Here is a 24,521-nt window from a genome sequence, read left to right as displayed (position 1 = left end):
GGTTAAAATCTAAAATGAATATTACATGCAATTTGTTGTGTTACTTAACATAAAAATGCTTAATTCTAGATTATAAAATTATGTGGTAAGCCCCAGTCCTGTGAAAATCCAGTTTCTGTCACCATAGGGAACTGGAGTAGGCAGAGTTTTAAAAGTTCTCAATCATCCATGGGCACAGATTGGAATCCTTAACAGGTGTAAAGACAGTTTTTGCTAGTTAAGTGTGATGTTCCTTATTTTGGGGGGGGTTAAAGTTTAATTACTCCAAAGAGGTTTTGTGTGTGTGTGTGTGTCCCATTTTGTCTCTATTTTGAGGAGAAGAGAAATTTTCTCTTATACAGAATTATATTTTAGTTTACTTTCAGAGCTATGTTCCAGAAGTGGAACCTGTCCTATAATGTAGATATATATAGAGAGAGATGTAGATATATATATATATATATACAGTATAGCTATAATGTAGTTGATGTAACAAGATGAGATAGATGTAACATATAATAACAGTACCTTTCAAAATACTAATTGTCCTGCATTACAGTTGACTGTAGAGAATCTCTAGTCATGTATATCTGTTTTTGATACCTCTACAGAATAACTGTCCAGCATCCTCTGCCCAACCAGTCAGAATGTAGGAAAATCTACAGATATGACGGAATCTACTGTGAATCTACCTACCAGAAGTATGTTGAAATCTGTGTGAGTCTTTCTCCTGGCTCGTGGCGTTAGTGCTGTCCTGTCCCTCTATTCAGAAGTTAAACATGTATTGAAAACTTACACTTCTGTTTGAATGAAATACCTTTGAAATTGGGGGCAGATATATGTTGTTTTCATACTTGGGAATTGTGCTCTTGAAGTTAAAAGGGAAATAAATAAACCTCTAGGACTTTATTAAATCTCTTAGGTATGCTTCTGTATATTGCAGTAAACAAGTACTTAAACCCAGAAAAACCCAGGCAAAGTATATTGCACAGGTGCTTCACATCTTAGGGATTTGAAAGGTGTGTTATGTATAAATTAGCTGTCACTTTTTTCAGTCGTGTAATGGAATGATGAGTTGTAATTTGCATAATCCTTTAAGAAGGCAAATTATACTGTCATGTAGCAGACTTAACATGCTAGCTAGGATTTCATAGCTTTGAAGCTAATTAGTATGTACCTTACAGGACAGTTAAATTGAAGTTGAGTCCCTTTGCTTTTTCAGTCATTTGGCTTTGTCCCTTGCCTAACAGTATCTGAATTTGTTAGTGACTAGGCAATGTTACAAGTGTATTGCAGAAAACCATTATAGGCAGATATTGGCCTAAGCAAGAAAATGTAATATAGTTTGGGTTTTAATATATCTTATAGTAAGACAAGTTTTTCTTTTTCTTTTAACTTTTTCACCGTGTATGAATATTCCTTTATTTCATGAATAAATTTAAGAATAGTCCAGTTGCTGCAGTCTATGCTCAGAAATAGGTCTTTCCATGTGTCATCTGTATCAGATGCAATAGCAGACTAATGCATGCAGAAAACGTACGTAGTGGTGGGGAAATGCATGCAAAACTGCATTCCATGTCTTGTTCAGTTCCCATTGCAATAGCCTGTCGTTGGTAGCTATGAGTACTACATTTCCTGGATATGACTACTAGCATGTATACAGCTGGTAAACAAATAATAGTCAAGTTAGTTTGAATGTGTGTGTGTGTGTGTCCTTATCTATTTGGATAAATACAGATTTATGTATCCAATCTGATTTTGATGATCATTGTTTGATTGCAAAACAATCTTCTGCCTTTTTGTTATAACTTATACAGTGCAATCATGAATCTTGATGTACTAAGAAATAAGCACAAAAGATAAGATGTGCAGTATAACGGAATAAGCCTGATGAATTAATTAACGCTGCTAAATCAGCACTGCACCACTGTTACTGGTGGCAGACAAATTAACACAAGATTTGCATAATTTAGGAGCAATCCTACAAACAGGAAGTTGGCGTAAAGCAAGCTGGAGTAGATTAAGCTGGTATAAAGTTGCATCCGATTCAAACTCGGCTCAGCAGAAGGGTTACTGTTGGCTGAGTCAGCCTAAGCCTAGCGGAGGGGAAATAAGCCTTTCAAATAGTGTTTGAGTTACGCCGCCCTTTTGCCAGTTTTACTTATGTCACAAGAGGCATCTATCCATCCTAATAACCCTCTCTCTGGTCCCACCCACACCATGCTCCAACAACACCCTTCCCTCTATGTCCTCTTAAGATCCACCAAACTTGGCTCATCCAGCTGGGTCCTGGCTGAACTGGGATGGCAGATATACACTGGCATATCTTTGGCTGAGCTGAGGATAAGGGAGCTGTGCACAAATCTCCCAGCTCAGCCAGAGATCTGTTGGATCCTAACCTGCTCAGCCTGGCAGATTTTGCTATAGGACTTTTGTCTTAATAGGCTTCTGTTTTGTGCTTTATACATTCATTCATTCATTCATTCATTGGTTGCCTCCGACTCCTTGCAGTATTTCAGATGTAGACTAGTTGTTTGATAATTGTTTTCTCCATATGTAGACTTGCTTTGTGGAGTATATTTCCCTAATATACAAACCCATGCGAAAACACTTCGTTATATATATGGACAACTGAAGTTTCCAAAACTTTACCAACATTTCAGGATATATCACTTACAGTATTACAGGGTGTATAAAGTGACAACAAATTTAAAAGTTATGTCAAATAAGGTCTTTATGAGCAGGATCAAATCTTGGAACAGAGAAAGAAACACAATTTTTTGTATGCCGCTTTTCCGTAGTTAAAACCATACTCAAGGCAGTTTACAACATGAAAGAAGAAATAATTATAAACATAACAAAAGTACTAGTTACAGGTAGGTAGCAGTGTTGGTCTGGCGTAGTCGAAACAAAATAAATTTTTTTCTTCCAGTAGCACCTAAGAGACCAACTAAGTTTGTCATTGGTATGAGTTTTCGTGTGCATGCACTGAAGAAGTGTGCATGCACACAAAAGCTCATATCAATGACAAGCTTAGTTGGCCTCTAAGGTGCTACTGGAATAACAAAAGTAGTCATAAACAATAGATGAAATATCAAAAAGTACACAACCAAATTGAAATAATTTCCACATAAGTCATAATGAGCTCTAAAATGAAGATATAAAAAATGAATAACATTAACAGCAACAACCCCACTCCCAACAAAAAACCCTAAACAACCCCCCACCTCATGCACTTGGAACATTTCTATACATTTCAGCAAGTCTCATTCCAGAACTGTGTACAGCAACGTTTGACACCCAATACAATAAAATAAAACACTATCATTTAATTAAATTGCAACATAAAATTCACATTAAGCATCAATTTTAACTATTGCATATCAACATGATAAACATATTCCTACTGTGTTTTGATCCGTAAGAAAAGTGGTCAATGTGAGATTGTGTCCTAATACAAATAGTGGGATTTATTCTGTAGGGTTGCATCCAATTGTGTTTGCTAGTGGAACAGGCTTCCACTCATGGAACAGCACTTACCCTTCTCCTCCTCTCCTTTGCAGTCACCACATCTACTCCAAAGGATTGGGAGATGCTGTGGAGCAGGCTGGGGTGATTACTGGGGGGGGGGGCAGGAAGATGTCCTTTAGATATCCTTTAGATATCAGTGTTATATTAAATATGGGGTTGTATAAAGAACTATTATGTATGGCACTTTAGAATTTTTTTTTAAAGGTAAAGGGCCCCTGACAGTTAAGTCCAGTTGTGGACGACTCTGGGGTTGCGGCACTCATCTCGCTTTACTGGCCGAGGGAGCTGACATTTGTCTGCAGACAGATTTCCGGGTCATGTGGCCAGGATGACTTAAGCCGCTTCTGACGAAAACCAAAGCAGCGCACGGAAATGGCACTTACCTATTTATCTACTTGCACTTTGACATGCTTTCAAACTGCTAGGTTTCCAGGAGCAGGGACCGAACAACGGGAGCTTACCCCGTCACAGGGATTCGAACTGCCAACCTTCCGATCGGCAAGCCCAAGGCTCAGTGGTTTACACCACAGCACCACCCACACTCCTAATTACTAAGCATCAATTAATCACTTGGTAGTGGGGATCACATCATTCTCCTTCTGGGGTAGTTGGTCCCTACCCTGCATTCAGCTCTCAGCTCTCAGCGGTGACTCCTAAAAGTTGTCATCATGTGACAGCAACCACACCCTGGGAATGGCTTCAACTGACCGGATAAACCAGGTGAGGGTAGCCAATGGGTCTCAAAGCCTTGGTGAGTTAGGGACTCCCCCTGCATGTTAAACAGGCTCTAGCACAGGCATCCCCAAACTGGGGCCCTCCAGATGTTTTGGCCTACAACTCCCATGATCCCTAGCTAACAGGACCAGTGGTCAGGGATGATGGGAATTGTAGTCCAAAACATCTGGAGGGCCAAAGTTTGGGGGTGCCTGCTCTAGCAGCTTGTGCAGATGAAACCAATAGTGGGTTGAATGGTTAAGAAGGTGGTTTTTGCACGTGCTGTAGAGGGAAGTGAGGGGCAGATGGAGCTTATCCACCTGGGAAAGTATCTCATCTAAGAGAAGGACGACTCTGATGCTAAACCTCCCCTGCTTTGCAGGATATATTTGGGAGAAGAAAAGGCTAAGGAGTAAAGTCTACACAAATCTGGAGTGGAGTCCCTAAGACGGTTGGATGGTGCCTTGTACACCTCCTTCTGGCAACTCCTGCAACAGCCAAGCTGGTGCCTAACATATTGTTCTGCTTTCCTTTGGACCATATCAGCAAGGCTGAGAGGAGGGTCTCGTTGTCCAGGCCTCCATACGCACTTCCCAGGCTCGTGTTCCAGAGAGGTCCCTTCGGTGCTACTAATGCAGCGGTTCACCTCTGGAGGCAGTGTCCATTGTCACTTGAGACAGATGGATGCCAACAAGTGGGGGGGGAAAGTGGTAACCCTGAGAAACTGTGAACTGTCCATAAAAATCTAGTTTGGATTCAAAGAACTGTGGACTCTTGTACAGTGGTGGACAAGAGTGTCCTTCAGACACTGAATTGTCACATCCAAGGGTCTAGTAACCACATTGGGGAATGTACCTGGAATATAGCTCTGAATTTTTGTCCCTTGCACCCTCTTTTCTGCAACTGGAATTGTCATTCATTTGTGCAAATGGCTCACTCAGTGGTCGGCACTCTTTTGTTGAAGTGTTTTTAATTGATAAATGCATCATTGATTGACAGACCGTTTATTAAAAATCAGTATATAAAATATTTATATAAATGAGTTTTACTTTAATTGCTTTGTATCAGATATGAAGATATCTTCTCTGATGACATTTGAATTTTAAAGTGTGAAATTAGATTAAAGTAGTACATTTAAATTATGTAAAATGCCCATGCAGTAACCACAATTCAGCTAAAGCTAATAATGGCTAACAACTAACTATCTACTTGGAAGTAATCTAATTGTTTTCAGTGGAGGTTGCCTTATGCTGCAATCCTGTACACATTTAACAAGGAGAATGTCCCATTGAACTTATTGTTATTGCTTCCAGTAAAGTTATCTGTAGGATTTCACTGTAAATTGTTCTTGTTTATTCATGGATATACACCTTAGTGCCAAAATAGGCTTTTAAGCAGTTTCCAAAGAATAAAAATCAGTTACACAAATATTAAAATATAAACACCCACAATTAAACAATGCTGGTCAACAAATTTGTCTTTCCCATGAAAACAAATGGGATTAGGCTACATTACACCTAATGGAACAATTTTGGTGAAATGGAGTCCGATTGCATTGGTTTTAGTTAGACTTTGTTATAACTAACCTAAGGTGGGTTGTGGCATAAACTAAGCATGAGAACTGCATAGGGATTTATTTTTATATTAAGAAGCATATAACATCTGCCAATAAATAAGGCTAACATCCAGTTAAACAAATATTAATTGACCATCCAATTTGATTAAATCACTGATCCAGAAGGAGCCAGATCCAAATTCAGAACACGCGGTTTTGGCTTGCTTTGCTTTGGGGGTTTAACTCTGTACCTCCAGGCTTTCCTCTACCACTATCCCCTCTCCTAAAACTTACTTGACTGTAGGAGTAGGGCAACAGCAAAATGTGACAGGGAGGTCTTCATCCAGAGGACATTGCTTTATCCATTTCAGTGATCCAGACCACAGGGAAGTACAGAAATGGCATTGGGCAGATGTCTCCAGAGAAACCTTGCTGCCCCTGTCTCTCAGCTTCTCTTTTTGTAACATTGTTTTATCAAGCTTTCAGAAAACAATTCCTTCCAAAGAAAAAAGAAGGCCCTCCCGCTACCTAGTAGCATAAAAACACCAGAAAGCAATGTCTTCTGAGTTTTGCATTTTTGGGGGGGCTTGTCCCATTTCACAGGTTTCATTTCCAAATATGTTATTACTGGCCATGATTTTGCCATAAAACAGTGAGATTTCTGTCTTCCGGTTGAGTCCTAATTTGCTGTATTAATTTGACTGTTATTAGCATATCACCATTTTTCTGAACTCTTGCCCATTCTATAGGTGTTTGGATGGATTTTAATTTTTTCTGGTATTGCAGATTGTGTAGCTGCTAACAAATTGTCAATTAATTTATTATTTAGTACATTTCTATCCCACTTTGTTCTGTAACAATACTGAAGGCAATCTACATACAATTTGCAGACAGATTCCCATCTTCACCAGACCCTAAACTGCCTATCTTCATGCGCCTTTAGACGGTGCCTTGGGACCTTCATACATTAAGTATATTACAGCAAAAATAATCCCAATCTGCACTTCTTGGCTATACTCTAGAGCAGGATTCACCAAACTTGGGTCTCTAGCTGTTGTGGGACTCCAACTCCCATCATTCCTAGCTAGAAGGCCCAGTGGTCAGGGATAATGGGAATTGTAGTCTCAAAACAGCTGGAGACCCAAGTTTAGGAAACCCTGCTCTAGACCACTGATTAAATTCTACATGCATGAACAGAGTGCCTCTTGTACAACAGGGTTTGTGCTTCCTTTCCTCCTTGCATTCCCTGAGATATGGGGGAGTGATTCTGCTAGTTGCTGGGACCCAGACTCCCTTAACAGGGCTTAAGCATAGTGGTGGGTTGCAGTTTGGGTAAGAAAGGGTACAATGTAGCAGGACCAACATTGGCAGAATGAAACCCTATTTTCATAAGTATTTACTCCTTGTTCAAATTCTGTGAGATTTGCTGACCAATCAGAAGCTGTGTTAGAGCAGGACAGCAAGTTTCTGACCCAGACTGTTCTCTTAAAACAAAGAGAGCTTGTGTTTTGAAAGACAGAGACTTCTCTACTATAGAACATTTTCACTCTGGCAAAGGTTGGATGGCCATCTGTGATGGATGCTTTAAGCTGAGATTCCTGCATTGCAGGGGGTTTGGACTAGATGACACTCGGGGTCCCTTCCAATTATGAATCTATGCTTCTGTGGTTGATTCTAAGAGCTACCAGTTCAAGAGTTTCTTGTGTACAGGCAGGAGGGACAGGTAGTAGGAGGGACAAAGCACCATAATAATCAAAAAGGGATACTGATTATTTCATAGATATTTGGAAATAGTAATGTTGCTGATTGGCTTTACAGACCCCAAAGTGAATGAACGTCTAGTTCTCTCTCTGCTCCCAGCATACTGCCCTGTCAGGCTATAAACACAAATAAGGTGGAAAGAAATGTAAGAAGGTTAAAGATAGGGAACTAAAAGAAGTTAAAGGGCACCAATCAGTCATCTAGTTTTTCAAAACAGACAAGGGTTTTCTGCAGCCAGGTTCGGCCTGTACATTAATTAGCAAAGCAGATTTTGAACAAAAAGAATGTGAAAATTATTTCAATATAGAGACAGGATCCAGGTGTGCCGACAGGATTTTCTGGGTCTATTTCACTATGTGGATTGGGCCTTCCAACCCACTAGCTTAAAAGACACAGATTTGCTTAAGATATGTATGTTGAATGTCATATGAAAATTAGCATCTTATTTTGCATGTCAAGTGGATGGCCCAAAAATAAACCAGTTGCCACACACATTAAAAAAAATGTCGGACAGACAAAATATGGACGGGCATGTAGAGTGGACATGTAGACGCAGAATTAATCCCCAAAGTCACTCCCAAAAGATGGTAGTAGGCACAGTTTTCCTGAATTTCTTAGCAGATATGACTTGTACTGTTTCCCATGTTGACTTTTTCTGCAAGGGAAACACATTTGTGAAAATGAAGGGCATTCACCAGTTATGGGAAAAAAAATGTTGCAAACAATATACTAAGCTTCTTGAAAGTGAAAACTTTCTAGTACCAGAAGAAAGAATTGCAGCAATCACTGTCAGGTACACATGGTGCGGACAGTGAAATAAAAGAAAAAGAAACAAATATTAACAGATGCCACCATATGGAAAGAAATGTTGGAATGATTGCTTGGTGTTACCTTATATCTTGCTTCAAGATATAAAAATAATTCCAAGTCTAGTTTTGCATAAGAGTTAACTACCAACCCCCTTACAGTATTAAATGTGATTTACACAAAAAAAAAACAACTTCATCTTAGTTTTAGTGAAGTGTGAAATAGGCCTATGGAATTTTTGCACACTGCCAGTGGCAGAAGCTAAAAGAAGTTTTAGCAAGCTATCACTCATCAAAAAACTGCAGGCGTTATCCTGTGGGGTTAAGCCACCTAGCTAGTTCTCCCCCCCCCCCAAGTGTGAACTTGCAAGAGAAATTGATTTTGGGGAAATAATTCATGATTTTGCAATGAAAAATGCCAGAAAATAAATAAAATCAAAGCAAGGGTGGTTTCAGGCATGGAAAGGACTGTGGGCACACACCAATGACACACATTTCCATATAATTTGCAAATGCTAATTTATATGTATAGATGGCTCTGTGAAGTTAAGACGGTGGGTGTCCAGGATCTTACTAGCACTGCACTTCGCATTGCACCCAGCTGTCCTATAAGTGAACAATAAGAAGACGTTATAATACTTTTATTAGGACCAAAGGAAGTTACAGCAAGCTTTGTATATATTCAGGCTGGATGTTATGTTAGAAAATTGGGCCCCCAAAATGATGCCTAATATCCTTAAATATTATGGAAAGGGCAAGCAGTTCTCCAGTTACCCAAGGACAGAGGGTTCACCTAGGTATTTTAATTCATTGCCAACATTCCTCCTTTTACATGTGTAAATCTGCATGCAAGATTCTAATTTTGCTGTTTAGCATTCTTTCCCATCTCAATGAGAGAATGCTCCTCTAATAAAAGGGAACAATCCCACACTGTGTTCCTTTTTCCTTCCCTTTGCAATGAAAGGAGGCAGCTTTGCCAAAGAGGGAGAGAAAGAAATCAAACCCTACAGGCAGCATGTTGTTGAATGAAGCACGTTCGCAGCTGGATACCATGTCATAAGCATCAATAGGAATGTTGCTTTCTATTTCCTACACAGCTGCAAACAGGATATAACCTGTGACAATTGAAGGGGCATTTCTTTTGGTGCAAACTTTGCAAAATTTACAATTGATAGGTAGTTAACTGGAAATACACAGTTTCTACGAAAAAGCAATGCCTTGCGAGTAATCTAGTTTATCTTGTGATGTGTTTTATTATATTTTGTGGAAGTCTTCTTGCTTCTGCCCTTGAGTATTATGAAGTCGCCATCATATCGTAAGATGCCTGTGACATGGCTCCCAGCTGTGAAAAATGCTTTTTAAAAAACGCTGTACTGTCAGTAGGTCTTGAATACTCACTCTGATAGAAACTGCCTCCCTTTCCCCAGAATTTTAGGAGGGGACTGGGAAACCATTAGGAATGGAGCTTAAAGGAAGAGGTACTATGTTCCTTGTTTTTATTTTCTTGGTCAGTGATTCCAGTGTTAAATTTAAAATACCAACAATGTAGTCCTGTGAATGTTTACTCATAAGTAAGTCCCGCTTTGTTCAGGGCTACAGTGTAAATGGGGTTGGAGATGGCAATATTTCATATGACATTATTCCAGTTTCTCATTAAGCCAGTATCCTGCTCAGGGAGGGAGAAATAAAATGAGAAGCCCACGGGCCCACTATTGTCTATTTCACTAATTTCATGAGAGAAAATTTATTTATCCAGTATATCACCTGGTTGGTATAATATAACTTTGGTCATACTTGCCTCCTAAAGAACAGGATAGTCAGATGAGCTCGAGAAAGTAGATCATTCTATTCATTTCAAGAACTTTTATCCTAAAACTACTCAGATACTGACTTTTCCTTATATGATCCTTTTTAAAAGCTTTCACATGAATTCAACATTATATAGGTTTATTTTTGTTAAAAAGAGATTCTGGATCTTTGTAGAGCGATGTAATTAAACTACAAACTAGTTGACCCTTTCTCACGTTGCTGAAGACATTTTTAGTTTTTGGTGGGAAGTATTGATGATTGAATAAAAAGAAATTGAATATTATTATTCACAAATGAGAAAATCTTGATCTTTCCAAATTGGTGTTAATCTTGACAATAGTTTAGAAATGTAGTAAAACAACTACCATATTTTTTCATGTATAAGACGATGTTTTTTGCTCTCTCTTTGTAGTCCAAAATAGGGGGTTGTTTTTATACATGGGGGTCATCTTATACATGGGAAAATATTGTCCAGCGCTTCAGCTGCTTGTTCCGCTTCTGCTTGGTGTCCGCCATCTTCTTGCCCTGCTCGGCTCTGATTCCTGCTCCTGCTGCCTATTGCTAGCTATCACTCTCCTGCCCGCCCTGCCTTGCCTGCCTCCCTCCCTCAGCTCAACAAGTTTGAGCGAATTTCCACCAAAAGCTCAAAAAGTTTGGGTGATCTCTGGTGTTTAAAATACTGATTTCTTAATTTAGAGTTTAATAAATATGGGTCTTTTAATACATGTGGGCGTCTTATACACTGAAAATATGGTAAATATTTATTTGGTTTTAGGACCTGTTCTATAGACTGTTTTCTGAAAGAGAACAACAGTGGGCAGTGTGTGACTTCCTCTCATTATCTGGTAGCTAAAATTATGACATATTATCAAATGAGAAATGAATGTAAGTTATTATTTGTGCATTTACATATACAATACCGGTTTGGTATTCCACAATATTTGGAGGCATGATTGGTGAAGACTCAGCAGTAGCATTTTGGGTTGCATCACCCACCTCTGGATCCTACATCCCAGAGAGACTTGCTTGGCTGCCTTTCTCACAATGTTTTGGCTGCGGTCCTAGGCCCACTTACCTGGGAATAACCATATCGAACTCATTGAAACTTACTTATGAGTAGACATGTAGAGGATTGCACTGTACTGTTAGACACACTGTTAATACTGTTTTATTTTGCCAGGCAAAATTTTGTCTGTGCTGAGTTTCCCACCACCACTGTTTAATTAGGCGACTCCAATTTTAATAGTTCGGTTGGTGTGATTTTTTATGATCCTAGATTTTGTTTATTTGCTGTTAGATTTTTAGGCATGAGTATAAACAACCAAGGGAAATCTTGCAAGGGCATAAAGGCGGTGAATAAATCTTTTGAATGAATAAATAACATTAGCGATGTTATGACAACATTTATGACATTGTTCCTAGGGCATCCATCCGAATTCTCCATAGGGATTTGGAGCAAAACATTTTTATTTATTTTTGCTGGATTAATATTTGCCTACCTGTTACTTCTCTGTGCCAACTTAAAGTTCTCTATATGTGAATAGTGTTTTCCATGACAAACAAGCTTTCCTTGTTCAGGGAGACTGTGAAGTACAGACACTTTCAAACAAGTGATTCTCCCATGCCTTCTGATATTGTGTCACCCCAGGAGAGAATTGAATCACTTGAATGAATATACAAGTTTTCAAAATATTGCATCCCTAGGTATTTACTTCTTAGCTTTTCTATCCACTGAAAGCAATGAACTGACAATAAATACCTCTGCGACCATTGTGGATGTGATGATAGCCTTTTGTTCAACAAATCGGAAGCCAGCTTTGAGGATGGTGTGCTCTTTGCCAGCACCCTCTCCCTTGATTGGAGTGAATTTCCTTTACTACATAGTACTTTGGACCAACATTAACCCATAGTTAAGTTAATGAAACTTCACCTTAACCCAGAATCTGGAACCTGCTTTGAATCATGGCTTTTAGATTTAGTAGATTTCAGGAAGCTCAAGGGCTGCAGGGGGGAATTGCCCTGACACAAATGTCTTTGCACAAGCCACCTTGCACTTGTGCTGCATTGGATACAGTGAATTGATTAATCATGGCAGTTTACGACAAATCTCACCCACCGTACATATGATAAGGATGAACAATCCAGTCATCAAAGCTCAGACTGGTTGAAGACATTCCTTTCTCATGAGGGCAACACCTCCATTTTACAACCAAAGCCTGTTCCTCCTTGAATCGGCAGTGATTTGAGGTTTGCGCCATACAGATAACATCTTAACGGTTAACTGTGGGAGCATCCTTTTTTTCAGGGATAGCAGCATGCTTTAAAAGATGTTGCACTGCTGACTGATTACTGCTGATAATTATGTCACATGGTGGACCCAGTGAAAACCAACAGAAGCCGTTTTGATGCATATCACCCTGGGGATAATAATGCATGTAGACCAAGCATCTGCATCTGTAACAAATGGCTGTGTGGAAATCTGCAAGAACAGGAATAGCATCAGATAAACATCCACAAAAGAATGGCAGCTGAGCTGTTCTCAGATTCACAGTCATGCCTTTGTCGTATATAAAGACAAAAGAGTGCAGTCCACTGCTTTGCTCTTCATTCCAGCACCATGCATACGAAGCCTGTGCAAGCCTCTTTTAAATGAATGGATGTTGAACAGGAAGAACATCAATTGGATTGTGCTTGGTGTGTGAAATAGTTCAGAGTTAGTTTGAAGAACAGGATGAGATACCAGCATTCCATGCAATACACCTAAGCAACATTTGTGCTGTGCGTTTGCTTTTTTTATAAAGTCTAGGCTCTTTATCAGGCTGGTTTTGAACACAATTTAAATTTGTTGGGGGGGTCGAAGTTTAATCCCCCCCACATTCCAAAGGGTTTAATTATTATAAATCAATACCTTCATTATTACGGGACCCAGGTGGCGCTGTGGTTAAACCACTGAGCCAAGGGATTGCTGATCAGAAGGTCGGCGGTTCGAATCTCTGTGACGGGGTGAGCTCCTGTTGCTTGGTCCCAGCTCCTGCCAACCTAGCAGTTCGAAAGCACGTCAAAATGCAAGTAGATAAATAGGAACCGCTACAGCGGGAAGGTAAACGGTGTTTCCATGTGCTGCTCTGGTTTGCCAGAAGCGGCTTTGTCATGCTGGTCACATGACCTGGAAGCTATACGCTGGCTCCCTCGGCCAATAATGCGAGATGAGCGCGCAACCCCAGAGTCGGTCACGACTGGACCTAATGGTCAGGGGTCCCTTTACCTTTACCTACCTTCATTATTATCATTTGATATTGAGTGATACCTATTTTCAAACATTTTTTAAAGAAAATTATTATTAAAGTCATATAACAATTCTGTAGCATTTGCCAGGGACGCATTAGCTGAAGTCCATTTGCAAGGATCTTCCCACTTGTTTTTATTAAATGTTAAGCTCCATGCATGTAAAATGAATGAGCATGCAGATTATACACTTTATTTTAAATGAATGGATATCTCCACACATTCCAGAGTTCTGTGCATGCCTTGAAGACAGGCTCATGTGTGTTTCTGGATCTTAACATAGTTTATCGATCTAGTGTTTTGGCAATATTCACAGCTAGGTATGCAAGCACATCTGCTCTAACACTCACCATATCTCTCCCATGAGTATACTTCACACATGCCAACAGGATATAAGTCTCTGGGATTCAGCCAACCTGTTTTGGTGAGAAGGAGGAGCTCTTATCAGGGGTACTGAAAGTCACAAAACTGACAAAAGTTTCCAACCTTCTTTTGGGAGTTTGCACTGAGGAGGGCATTGAAGTGATTTATGTGGAATCTGATGTAGAACTTGACATGTTTAGATTGCACTGAAATCAAGAACATTGAAGACTTCCCAACATGGAAGCAAGGGGTGACATTCTGATGAAACAAAGTGACCTTGGAATGCTTGAGAGGGTGGTGTTAGCAAAATGTTGCTACCAAAGCCCTAGTGTGTGTGTGTGTGTGTGTGTGTGTGTGTGTGGTTGTTGTTGTTGTTGTTGTTTTGCAGTTTTACAAATAATAAGTGGTGATGAACTGGGGAGAAACAATGATCATAGCAGTAAGTGGGAAAAGGAGCTCCTAAGAGCAACACACATTATAGGTGGATGATGATGATTTTTTAGCATTTATATCCCACTTTCTCCCCCCAAGGAGCTCAAAGTGGTCTACATGGTTCTCCCCCTTCTCATGTTACTCCCCCATTACTTCTTCTTCGGTGTTGACTTGTAGCTGAGTAAGAGGGTGCATTAAACCAGAGAGAGATCTGTTGTTGATATTTTCTTATTCACACCGCAGGAAAGCTTCAGTTTCTCCTGCCGGGCCTCTTGCTTTTCAGTCTGGCCAGCATCAGTGTGAATGTGTTGATTGCTGCTGTGCATAGGTACTATTTATTGATAACATGCCAGTAAACTCAACTTGAAGATGATTCCAAGCATGCAAATACTAGGCCTTTATTATTGGTGGGTTGTTTTTTTTTTTAAGGCAAGCGTTATATCTGCCTTATAACTACAAAATAGATTTTGAGAGTCGCTGTGGATGCTCCTATTGCATAATGCCAGAGAGATCACATCGAGACCAGAATATTATTTTGTTCCCCAAACAGTGTAAACAGGAAATTACTGTTCCTCCCACTGTTCATGTTTATATTTAGAGTAATACAAAATATCTCCTTCCCTATTCTTTATTGTTATTCTCTTGCCCCGTTTTATTATCCGTTATTTGCAGCGATACTTAACCTTGAGCCATAGGAAGAAGGACGGTGCTTGCAGCATCTTACAGGACCCACGTAAAAGCTGTTTTGTAGTTGTATGTCAGTATGGGTAAGGCAGGACAGCATTCAATACGCTTTTAATGTGCCTGTCACTTTCATGATGTAGTTAGTTTCCACTAGCTTGAGGCTTGTGTTCTGGAGACCACAGTATGCATTCCAGATGGCAGTGCAAACAATGTCTGTCAGTGACTTACAGGTAAATATAATGAACCAGAAGGGTAATCGGAGAGCTGCAACATGCAATTTGAATATGGATTAGCATACCAAGAGATTGTTTAAAATGTATAAATATCTGCTATTGAAAGGTATTGTATATCAACATCAACAGCATGCATATGTCTACATGCATAATGCAGCCGTGGCAGGGTATGCCTGATATGTAAATGAGTCAGACCAGCAGCATATTTGGTGTAGCTTTTTCCATGGCCATGAGGCCTCAGGTTAGACTCTTAGCATCTTGGGTTAAGGATTTTAAGGTACCCAAATTGGTTTTTTAAATCCCAAATACTGGGTTTGAAACTTGCCATGAAGCAGCCTCACTGCCCCCTTGCCAACAGAAACAGAACCAACAAGAACAAGGGAGAAGTATCAGCTTGGTTAGGGGAACCCCAAAGCTTGCAGAAGTACCAGGGAAATACATTATTTTGTTAACTTATATATTCAAAACATTCATGTGCTGCCTTCAAGTCTCAAGAGCCTGCCAGGCCTCAACTAGGAGTTGAGCATTTCGTGCCACCAATCCCAACACTGTGGAATATTCTTCCAGCAGAGATTTGGCAGGCATCCTTGCTGCTAATTTTCTCGTAGCCTTTTTCACACTGACAGGCCTATTCAGTTGCTTACTTGTTGCCATCACCACCCAAGATGAGCCAATCATTTATATGATTATTTTTTGCTTGTTCTTATGCTACCTTATGCTTTACAGTACTGTATTTGTAAATACTGTTGTACACCACATTGGTATTTTACCAGAGTGTGCAGTGTGTGCGTATGTGAGAACAAGAGACAGGTTTTAAATCTCCAAAAGGGAGCACTCTTCCACAGAAAGCTTGATGGAGGATTGAACATGCTCAGTGGTTGATGTGTGTGCTTAGTTGCCAATGAGATACTTGATGTGTTGAGTGTTAGAAAACTAATGTGAGATAGCTGATGAGATAACCTGTTGGAAACCCACAAGATGGGCATGAGTGCAGTAGCACTCTGCTCATCTGTAGTTCCCAGCAACTGGAATTCAAAGGCATAATGGGGAGGGGAGGAGAAGAGCAAATTGTCCTGCTTGAACCCTTTACACTGCAGCATGGGGAGCGGGTGGCCCTGTGGTTTAAACCACTGAGCCTCTTGGGCTTGCTGATTGGAAGGTTGGCGGTTTGAATCCTTGTGATGGGGCGAGCTCCCGTTGCTCTGTCCCAGCTCCTGCCAACCTAGCAGTTTGAAAGCACACCAGTGCAAGTAGATAAATAGGTGCCACTGCAGCAGGAAAGAAAACTGTGTTTCCGTGCACTCTGGTTTCCATCATGGTGCTCCATTGCATCAGAAGTGGTTTAGTCATGCTGGCCACATGACCTGGAAATCTGTCTGTGGACAAACGCCAGCTCCCTCCGCCTGAAGCAAGAAGTGCCGTAACCTCATAGTCACCTTTGACTGGACTTAACTGTCCAGGGAACCTTTACCTTTACCTTACCTTACTGCAGCCATTCCTTGCAATGCAAGGGCCACCAGTATGCCATATAACTTTGATGTTACGATACAGACTGTGGATTAATATATTTTACTTATAGTTGAGATGGAATAATTTTGAAACAAAACAATTTCAGCACATCAGTAGTCAAAATAGTTGATTGCACTGGTGATATATTTAGACCTTAAATAGGCAAAAGTTATTAATTTTCCCGTATTTAAATCTGAAGTGGTTTTTCCTGACATAACTATGACTCACTCTCATAAGCCCTTGGTGGGAGGATGTGTTTGGAATAAAAACAAAAATCCACAGGGAATTTTGTTACAAATATTATAAAATATTGTGAGTCATTTATATTCAGAAGCAGAGTTGAGCCTTATGCTCCCCAGTTCGAAGGGATTCCTTACAACAAGACTTTGAAAATGTTAAACAAGAAGAAAACATAAGAGGAAAGTTCAGATTTAACTATGAGCTTTTCAGAGCAGGGACCTGTGTTACTTTGTAAGGTACTGAATACATTGAAAGTGCATTCTTCTGCTTCTGCTTAAGTATTTTTAATTATTATTATTATTAAAATAATAATAATTAAAACACCCTGAAAGCAAACTTCTAACTTGGTTTTTCATAGAAAAAAGAATCAAGTTATGCAAAGTAACAGGTTGTGTTAACATGTCTCTTCTTCTTTGACGATCATTTGTGGCCAAGTAAGCTTGTCTTCCATGAACACAGTCTTAACAGTGAGTCCGTAAGTGACCGTGGAAGCCAATTCTGGATCCATACGTCCTTCCACAGTGGGGACATAGGTTTTGGGGGCAGAGTTGATCATGGTGAGGGTTTGCCAAACATGCCTTCCTCTTAGCACGTTTCTCCCTTTTGTCCTGAGTTTGAGCCTCTTCAGAGTCCTAGACACCTTTGGTAAAGGCTGTTCTCCAATTGGAGCACTCACAGGCCAGTGTTTCCCATTTATCAGTGCCTATACCACATTTTTTTAGATTTGCCTTGAGAAGATTTTTAAACCTCATTTGTTGACCACCGGTATTTTGCTTTCCATTCTTAAACTGGGAATAAAGTAGTTGCTTTGGAAGACGATAATCAGGCATCCAACAACATGACTAGTCCAACGAAGTTGATGTTGAAGAATCATTGCTTTGACACTGGTAATCTTTGCTTCTTCCAGTACACTGGCATTAGTTCACCTGTCTTCTGTGTAAGATTTTTCGGAGACACCGTTAATGGAATCTTTCGAGGAATTGGAGATGGCGTTTATAAGTGGTCCATGTTCCACAAGCATATAGTAAGGTTGGAAGTACAATAGCTTAGTAAACAAAGTTGTTGGTTTCCCTGCAAGTGTCCCAGTCCTCAAACACTCTGTACTTCAATCAGGAGAAAGCTGCACTCTCAGAGCTCAGGTGATGCTGGATTTAGGCATCAATGTCGGCCCTTTTGGAAAGATAACTGCCCAGGTAGGAGAAGTGATCAACAATTTCCAATGTTACACCATTGAGTTGAATTTGTGGCACTGCAGAGGGGTTGTTTTGTGCTTGTTGGTGCAGCACTTTGGTTTTCTGGATGTTGAGTGATAGGCCAAGCTTTTTGTATGCTTCGAAGATATTTAGGATGATTTGGAGGTCATCCTTTGAGGGTGCACACACTATGTTATCAGCATACTGAAGCCGTAAGTCTAGGGTGATGTTTACCTAGTGTATAGTTTTGTGGGGGTTTTTTTAGACACAGGACCAGAAATGTTTAAACCTATACTATTTAATTGGCTTCTACACTATCTGTCTTTGAAAAAGGTATAGTAAAATTTATTCAAGAAAGTTTATTCCATTGGGGGGGGGGGACTTATTTATTGCTATGAGGTTATCAAAACTCAAGACCTCCCAAAATTTCAGCACCTCTTGCTATGGTTTGACCCCTTTCCATTTTAAAAGTACAAATTCTACAAATACCTTCCATATCTCCTCAGAATCATTTCTCCTGCATATTCCCTGTCTTACCTTAATAGCACATGTTAATTTATCATTAATAGCTATATCCCACATCTATAGCTATTAATAGCTATATCCCACATCTTCATACCATTCTTCCATTTTATATTCACCTTGCCCCTTCCACTTCCTAGCTATAATAACTCATGCAGCTGCCAATAAATTTGTGAGCACTTTCCTCTCTTGCGGTTTCTAGCAACTCATATTCAGAAGTATTACTGCCTCCCAAGTATGGAGGCAGAGCAATACACACACACACACACACACACAATTGCTTCACATTGCACTTAAGAGTAGCCATTTTTCAGCTAAAGTGTGAGAGCATTTCAGAAAAGTAGTTTTATACTCACTGTGCTTAGTTTGTACTGTTAAGATACATGATTACTTGTTAGTGTATCAGACTGATTCAAAAGTATTGGGCAACATTTATATTGGTGAATTAGAAGAAATAAATAAAATGTGTTACAGAATGACAAGGGGACTCCATCTATGGGTTCTTGCATCATTGAAGGATGAAAGTGGCAGAAATATGCCTAATGAAATAGCTTATTGACACTGCGAGTATACTCACCCCTTACTTATTTTTATTTATTTCATTAAATTTATACACAGTTTGATTGTAAAAAAACAAATTTGAAAGTGTTTATGGAAAAAGATAAAACAAAATTATTTAAAAAAGAATCAGCAACATTTTATGTACCTGAAACAGTAGGTTCTGGCTCATAAAGTCTTTTGCCATAGTATGTTTATCTTTAAGCTGCTGCAGAACTCTGTTACATAAAGTTAATACCGTGTTTCTCCAAAAATAAGACACCGTCTTATATTTATTTTTCCTCATAAACCCCCATGGTGGCTTATTTTCAGGGGATGTCTTATTTTTTTTTATTAAGTATGGTACAGTTTAACCTTGTGGGTTAAACTGCCTATCACTATGGCTTATTTTCGGGGTATGGCTTATTTTCGGGGTATGGCTTATTTTCGGAGAAACACGGCAGTTCAACAACACTGCAAATGTGACAACTTTGTAGCATAAATATGTTAACAAACTGGAAACTGATAGATGTGCCTTCTGCTGTTCCTAGAATTCCATGCTATTTGTTTTTCTCTTCCCCATGCTGGTAACTTTTGGAAAGCAGGAAAGGAAGTGACGGGGAACCTATTGGGCTGCATAGGCTATGGGAACCGCAGAGGTAGGGTTGGCAAGGAATACCTTTGTGCCTAGATATTGCGGGGAAAGTAGCTTCTGCCAGGAGGCTGCCCCTCTCACTGGTCCACATACTTCTACACTGATCCAGTCTATGTATACCTTGCTGTGGACATTTGTGGATGTGGCCTGCTTGGACTGCGTAAGGTGCTCGCTTGGGAATGGGGTGCCAGAGCAGCTTGCATTTGACCTCCCTTACTTCAAAAACAAATCAATGTCCTGGCTCAGACCGTATCACCCATCCATTAGTCAACTGCACCCACAGATCCTTCAGTGCAAACAAGTATGCGTTGCACATAACTATTCGTGCTTGATGTGGGCATTTTTTGTTCAGTTGTTCATTGCTCTGCATAGTCCCTTTGCATAGATATGACCTGATGCAAAGGGTCACTTACCTTTGGAAAGCCAGATTCGACATATGGATTCTTCTTGCTGGTTTGGGGCAAAATTGTTGGGAAAATACATCCATGAAGCTCCGTTAATCAGAAAGATGGTTGTTTCCGTTTTATGTGAACCCTTTAAAGTGGTCTGATTAGCTGACCTCAAACAAAACACAAAACTTTTTTATTGTCCTGGACATCCATCTGGCTAGGAATATTTCCACTCCTGTGTCTATATTTACCTCTCAGTTCTTTATAAATCTGGATTGGTCTGTCAAGTGTGATGAAAACTCTGCGATTATGCTCTGTAAGTACTGGCAGTTCCATCATTGTTCTGTATGTCTCCAGTAAAGGTTTAAAGGGTTACAGAAATTGCTGTATAAAATGCCAGATACAGTACGGTCTCCCTCTAAGCCTATTAGATTACTTTTGTTGTTGAGATGTAAGGCAGTTCTTTTGCTCTGCAAACAGTTCTGCATCTCTTTATAGGGAAAAATGCAGCAGAGCCTCTGGACATCCTGCAACATGTTATGCGTAAATTTTTATGCCAGGAGACACCACATTCACAAGATTTAGGTAGCCAAAGACCCTCGTGTGTTTTTGTGTGTAGGAACCCTACCCCCCCCCCTTCATGTCTAGAAGTGAATGGTATTGCATAGTAAATCTAAAGCAGTAGCAAGCACCTTGCTGAACTGTTGCATGGGTTTTTGGAAAACGCTGCTGCCCTATAGATATACTGCTGAAATCTTGACTGAGAAAAGCACATGCTTTTTGTTAGTTGATAAATGGAGATTAGAATAATCTGCTGGGCTATTTTATGGTACTTGTTAACAACACTATCCTTCCTAAATTGATTCAGTTTAATCCTTACTGCAGCCTTAACATCATTTCTGGAAGACATATAGATAATGTGGTACTTATAGAAGCCTTATGTGTCACTGGGAGGGAGGAAAACACCAACCAATGCGTTAGTCCCCCTGTTGAAATGTGCAGCAGGATTATATTAACATAGACTTTGAAACATTTGAGCCCCATAGGGTATGGTGTGTGGGCTGATATGACATTACTTGCCTTCAACGGTTGTTTTAATAAGATATCCTACATATACATATATATATATATATATATATATATATATATATATATATATATACCAGCTGAAAGGCATAATTGAGAAATGTTCATAAGAAACTCTGCTGGCAAAATTCTTCACTTTCATCTTATCGGATCATGTGTCAGTACTACACTGAAACAAAATATTTAAAACTCAGTGTTACTTGCAGCATGTTTGTTTTATATTTTTCAAGCTACCTTTCCTAATCTGCAGGACGTTATTTGTATTTATCTGTTTTAATTTTTGGATTTGCAAAAATGCAGCATTTCTTTAAAAATGCAGAAAATGTTGCGAAATGTAAGCGTGGAGATACCCTGTAGGGTGTTTGTGTAGGGTTTTTTGGGTGTGTGTGTGTGTGTAAAAAAGTAGGATATACTCTGTTTCCGCCCATTGCTCCCCTTGATGTGTATGCACAGACTCACACACTCACAGGTCATTACAGGGAATGCAAGGGTTTTGTGTATGTGCCTCCCATATTCCCTTCAGTTAAATTGAGCAATGTGGAAAGGTTGGCTAGAAATATGAGAAGCACACATAGACCTCATTTTCCATGTAAAAGTTGAGTAATGTGTCTCTGTGTGCACTTAGACACATACACTGAGGGTGGATGACAGGACTGTCTTATACCCTTCTGTATGAAGATGCTAAGTATGTGCTGGGAAGAATCAGGCCTAATATCCTACAGTTACGTAAAAAATGAGGCCCCAATCCATCCATGGTGAAATTCTTTTGATTTCCCCTGATTTAAAATGGAAGAGTTACTCACAATTTAAACTCAACAAAGTATTAGAACAGTGTTTCACAGGTTGAAAATAACATATTATATCCTCATTTTTCCTAAATCTGAAAAATGTTAAACCTGTAAAAAGTGTTAAACCTGTAATTTGTTGTTGTGGTGGTGGTTTTACTGTTTATATAGTAAATAGAAGGCAGCCCTGTTTAGGGAGGCTTTTAATGTTTAATTGATTATTTCATTTCATTTTTCTGTTGGAAGCCGCCCAGAGTGGCTGGGGAAACGCAGCCAGCTGGGCGGGGTATAAATAAATAAATAAATAAATAAATAAATAAATAAATAAATAAATAAATATTATATCCCACCTATCTGGCTGGGTTTTCCCTGCCACTCTGTAGTATTTTACAACCCAAGCTTCATTTTAAAATGTTTTAGTAATTAAAATATGTCTCAATTTAGTCAAAGTTAACAATTTTTAATCCTCTTTGTATCCTGTCCAAGGGAGTGCAGCTGGGATTCCATGTACAACCTTTCAAAATGGCTACAATCCCACTAGTGGAACTCTAAATTCCCATTGGCTGTGCTTTGCTATCTGGTTTTTTTTTTCATAATGTGGTATCATTTGAATAGATATTTTTCTTGACATGTGGTTGTTAAATTCACGAACCCCAAGAGAAGATTTATCAGCAATAGAGGATGCTAAAAGATAAACAATAGGCTACAGCATGGTATGGTCTGGACGTGTGAGTGCCTAGTTATTGTATGAGCGGAAATAAGTCAGTTTCTAGGGAGAGAAATACTTGTTTTGACTTTATTTATATTCATTCAGTAGCTGCTGCTTTTGAATGATTTTTTTTTGTTTCCTGAAAATTTTTAGGTTGCGAAAAGCATCTGAACTGCACTCCTACTAGGCCATGAACTTGAAGACTGATTTCACATCTATAGAGATTTTACTATCACTCTAGACTTTATACTGCCATGTAACTTTTACTGCAGAGGAGGACTAGATGGTTTGAGAGCTTGGTAATGGGATATAGAGACCTTCACCTCTAGGTCACCCTTTTGAATGTAGCCCAGGTGGGTAGAAACCAGAAGTCATTAGTATCTGATGGCTTTTAGCTGGCCTATGTGAAATGAGTTGGTGGTCTCACTCAGCTTCTAAGGAGAAAGGTGTTAATATCACAAAGCCATAATCACAGTTCTCACAAATTGTCGACCATATGAAACAGAAAAAGCAGTGCCTGAATGGACATTGATAGAGTTACCCTCTGATCTTTGAAGTGGTCCCTTTAGGTTTGTGTAGAAGTCTTATAAGGGGAGGAGATTTTTTAGATTTATATCAGAGTCTGTTTTTAAGACATGAGCAACAACATTACCTTATTTATTCTTGCAACTCCTAATGGAAGGTTGCTGTTGCTCCCCTTTTGACAGCTGCTGGATATACTTGTGCATTGTTTGATCTCTTGTTCCTCATTGGTATTCATCCTGCTGCAACATAGAGGTAGTGCCAGCTTGATTCAGAAACAGCTTGGTAATTATGAACTTTGTGAATCCCAGGGGAGAAGACAAAAATATTAAATGCTCTGATCACAATGCCGGAAATCCAACAGGCACTCAATCAAACAAAACTTGGTAAGACCCCGGGTCTAGATGGACTTCCTGCCATCTATTTTAAGAAATTCCAAGATGAGTTAGCAATACCACTAAAAAACGTTATGAATAGAGTGTTAACCTCAGGACAGATTCCAGAATCATGGAAAGAGGCATATATCACCCTAATCCCAAAAGGAGGATAACGACCAACTAATGCCAGAAAACTACCGACCAATCTCACTTTTGAATAATGACTACAAATTATTTACAACCATATTAGCAAATAGGCTTTAAAAAGTGTTGAACAAGTGGATTCATATGCTTCAAGCAGGATTTATTCTGGTTAGGCAATTGAAAAATAACGTAAGGAATGTTATAAATATAATAGAATATTTGGAGGTACATAATGAAAAGCAGGCCACCTTCATTTTCCTCAATGCAGAAAAAGCGTTTGACAACATCTCCTGGGCATTCGTGAAAGAAGTGTTAAAAAAATGGAACCAGGTGACGCTTTCTTAAAAAGCATTACCAGTTTGTCTAAGGAACAATGGGCAAAGATTATAATAAACAACATTGTTTCAGATAAATGCAACATCAAGAAAGGAACAAGACAAGGGTGCCCAAGGCCTCTGTTTTTATTTATCTCTGCCTTAGAAATCTTATTGCAAAATATTAGGAATTATGATAAAATTAGGGGAATAAGAGTGGGCAAACAAAATTATAAAACAAAAACCTTTGCAGATGATGTTGTCACCCAAATGGCAAAAAATTTTTAATAAACTAAATCAAAGATTTGTATACGTTTGACTACATATATCAGTGGTTCTCAGACTTTTTTGTCTGGGCCACACTTTCAGAATAAAAAATTGCTCACC

The 24,521-nt window shown here is 39.4% G+C and overlaps 1 protein-coding gene across 9 annotated transcripts in view; it reads left to right on the top strand.

Annotated features, from left to right (window-relative positions):
* The window catches only part of NPAS3 (neuronal PAS domain protein 3), a 630,215-nt gene that overhangs the window by 88,508 nt on the left and 517,186 nt on the right, over positions 1 to 24,521 (top strand). For 6 of the 9 annotated variants that reach the window (XM_035109621.2, XM_060273003.1, XM_060272990.1 and 3 more), the window contains exon 2: positions 591 to 680. The exons of 2 other annotated variants lie outside the window; for them this stretch is intronic. In XM_035109621.2, the coding sequence (XP_034965512.1) occupies positions 591 to 680 (90 nt within the window). Of the gene's footprint in view, positions 1 to 590; positions 697 to 24,521 lie in introns of all 9 variants that reach the window. One more of the 9 variants, XM_060273018.1, reaches the window with a different exon arrangement.

The sequence above is a fragment of the Zootoca vivipara genome, chromosome 1 (assembly GCF_963506605.1).
Source record: "Zootoca vivipara chromosome 1, rZooViv1.1, whole genome shotgun sequence".
Taxonomy (NCBI): domain Eukaryota; kingdom Metazoa; phylum Chordata; class Lepidosauria; order Squamata; family Lacertidae; genus Zootoca; species Zootoca vivipara.
This window is presented reverse-complemented; position numbering and strand designations above follow the sequence as displayed.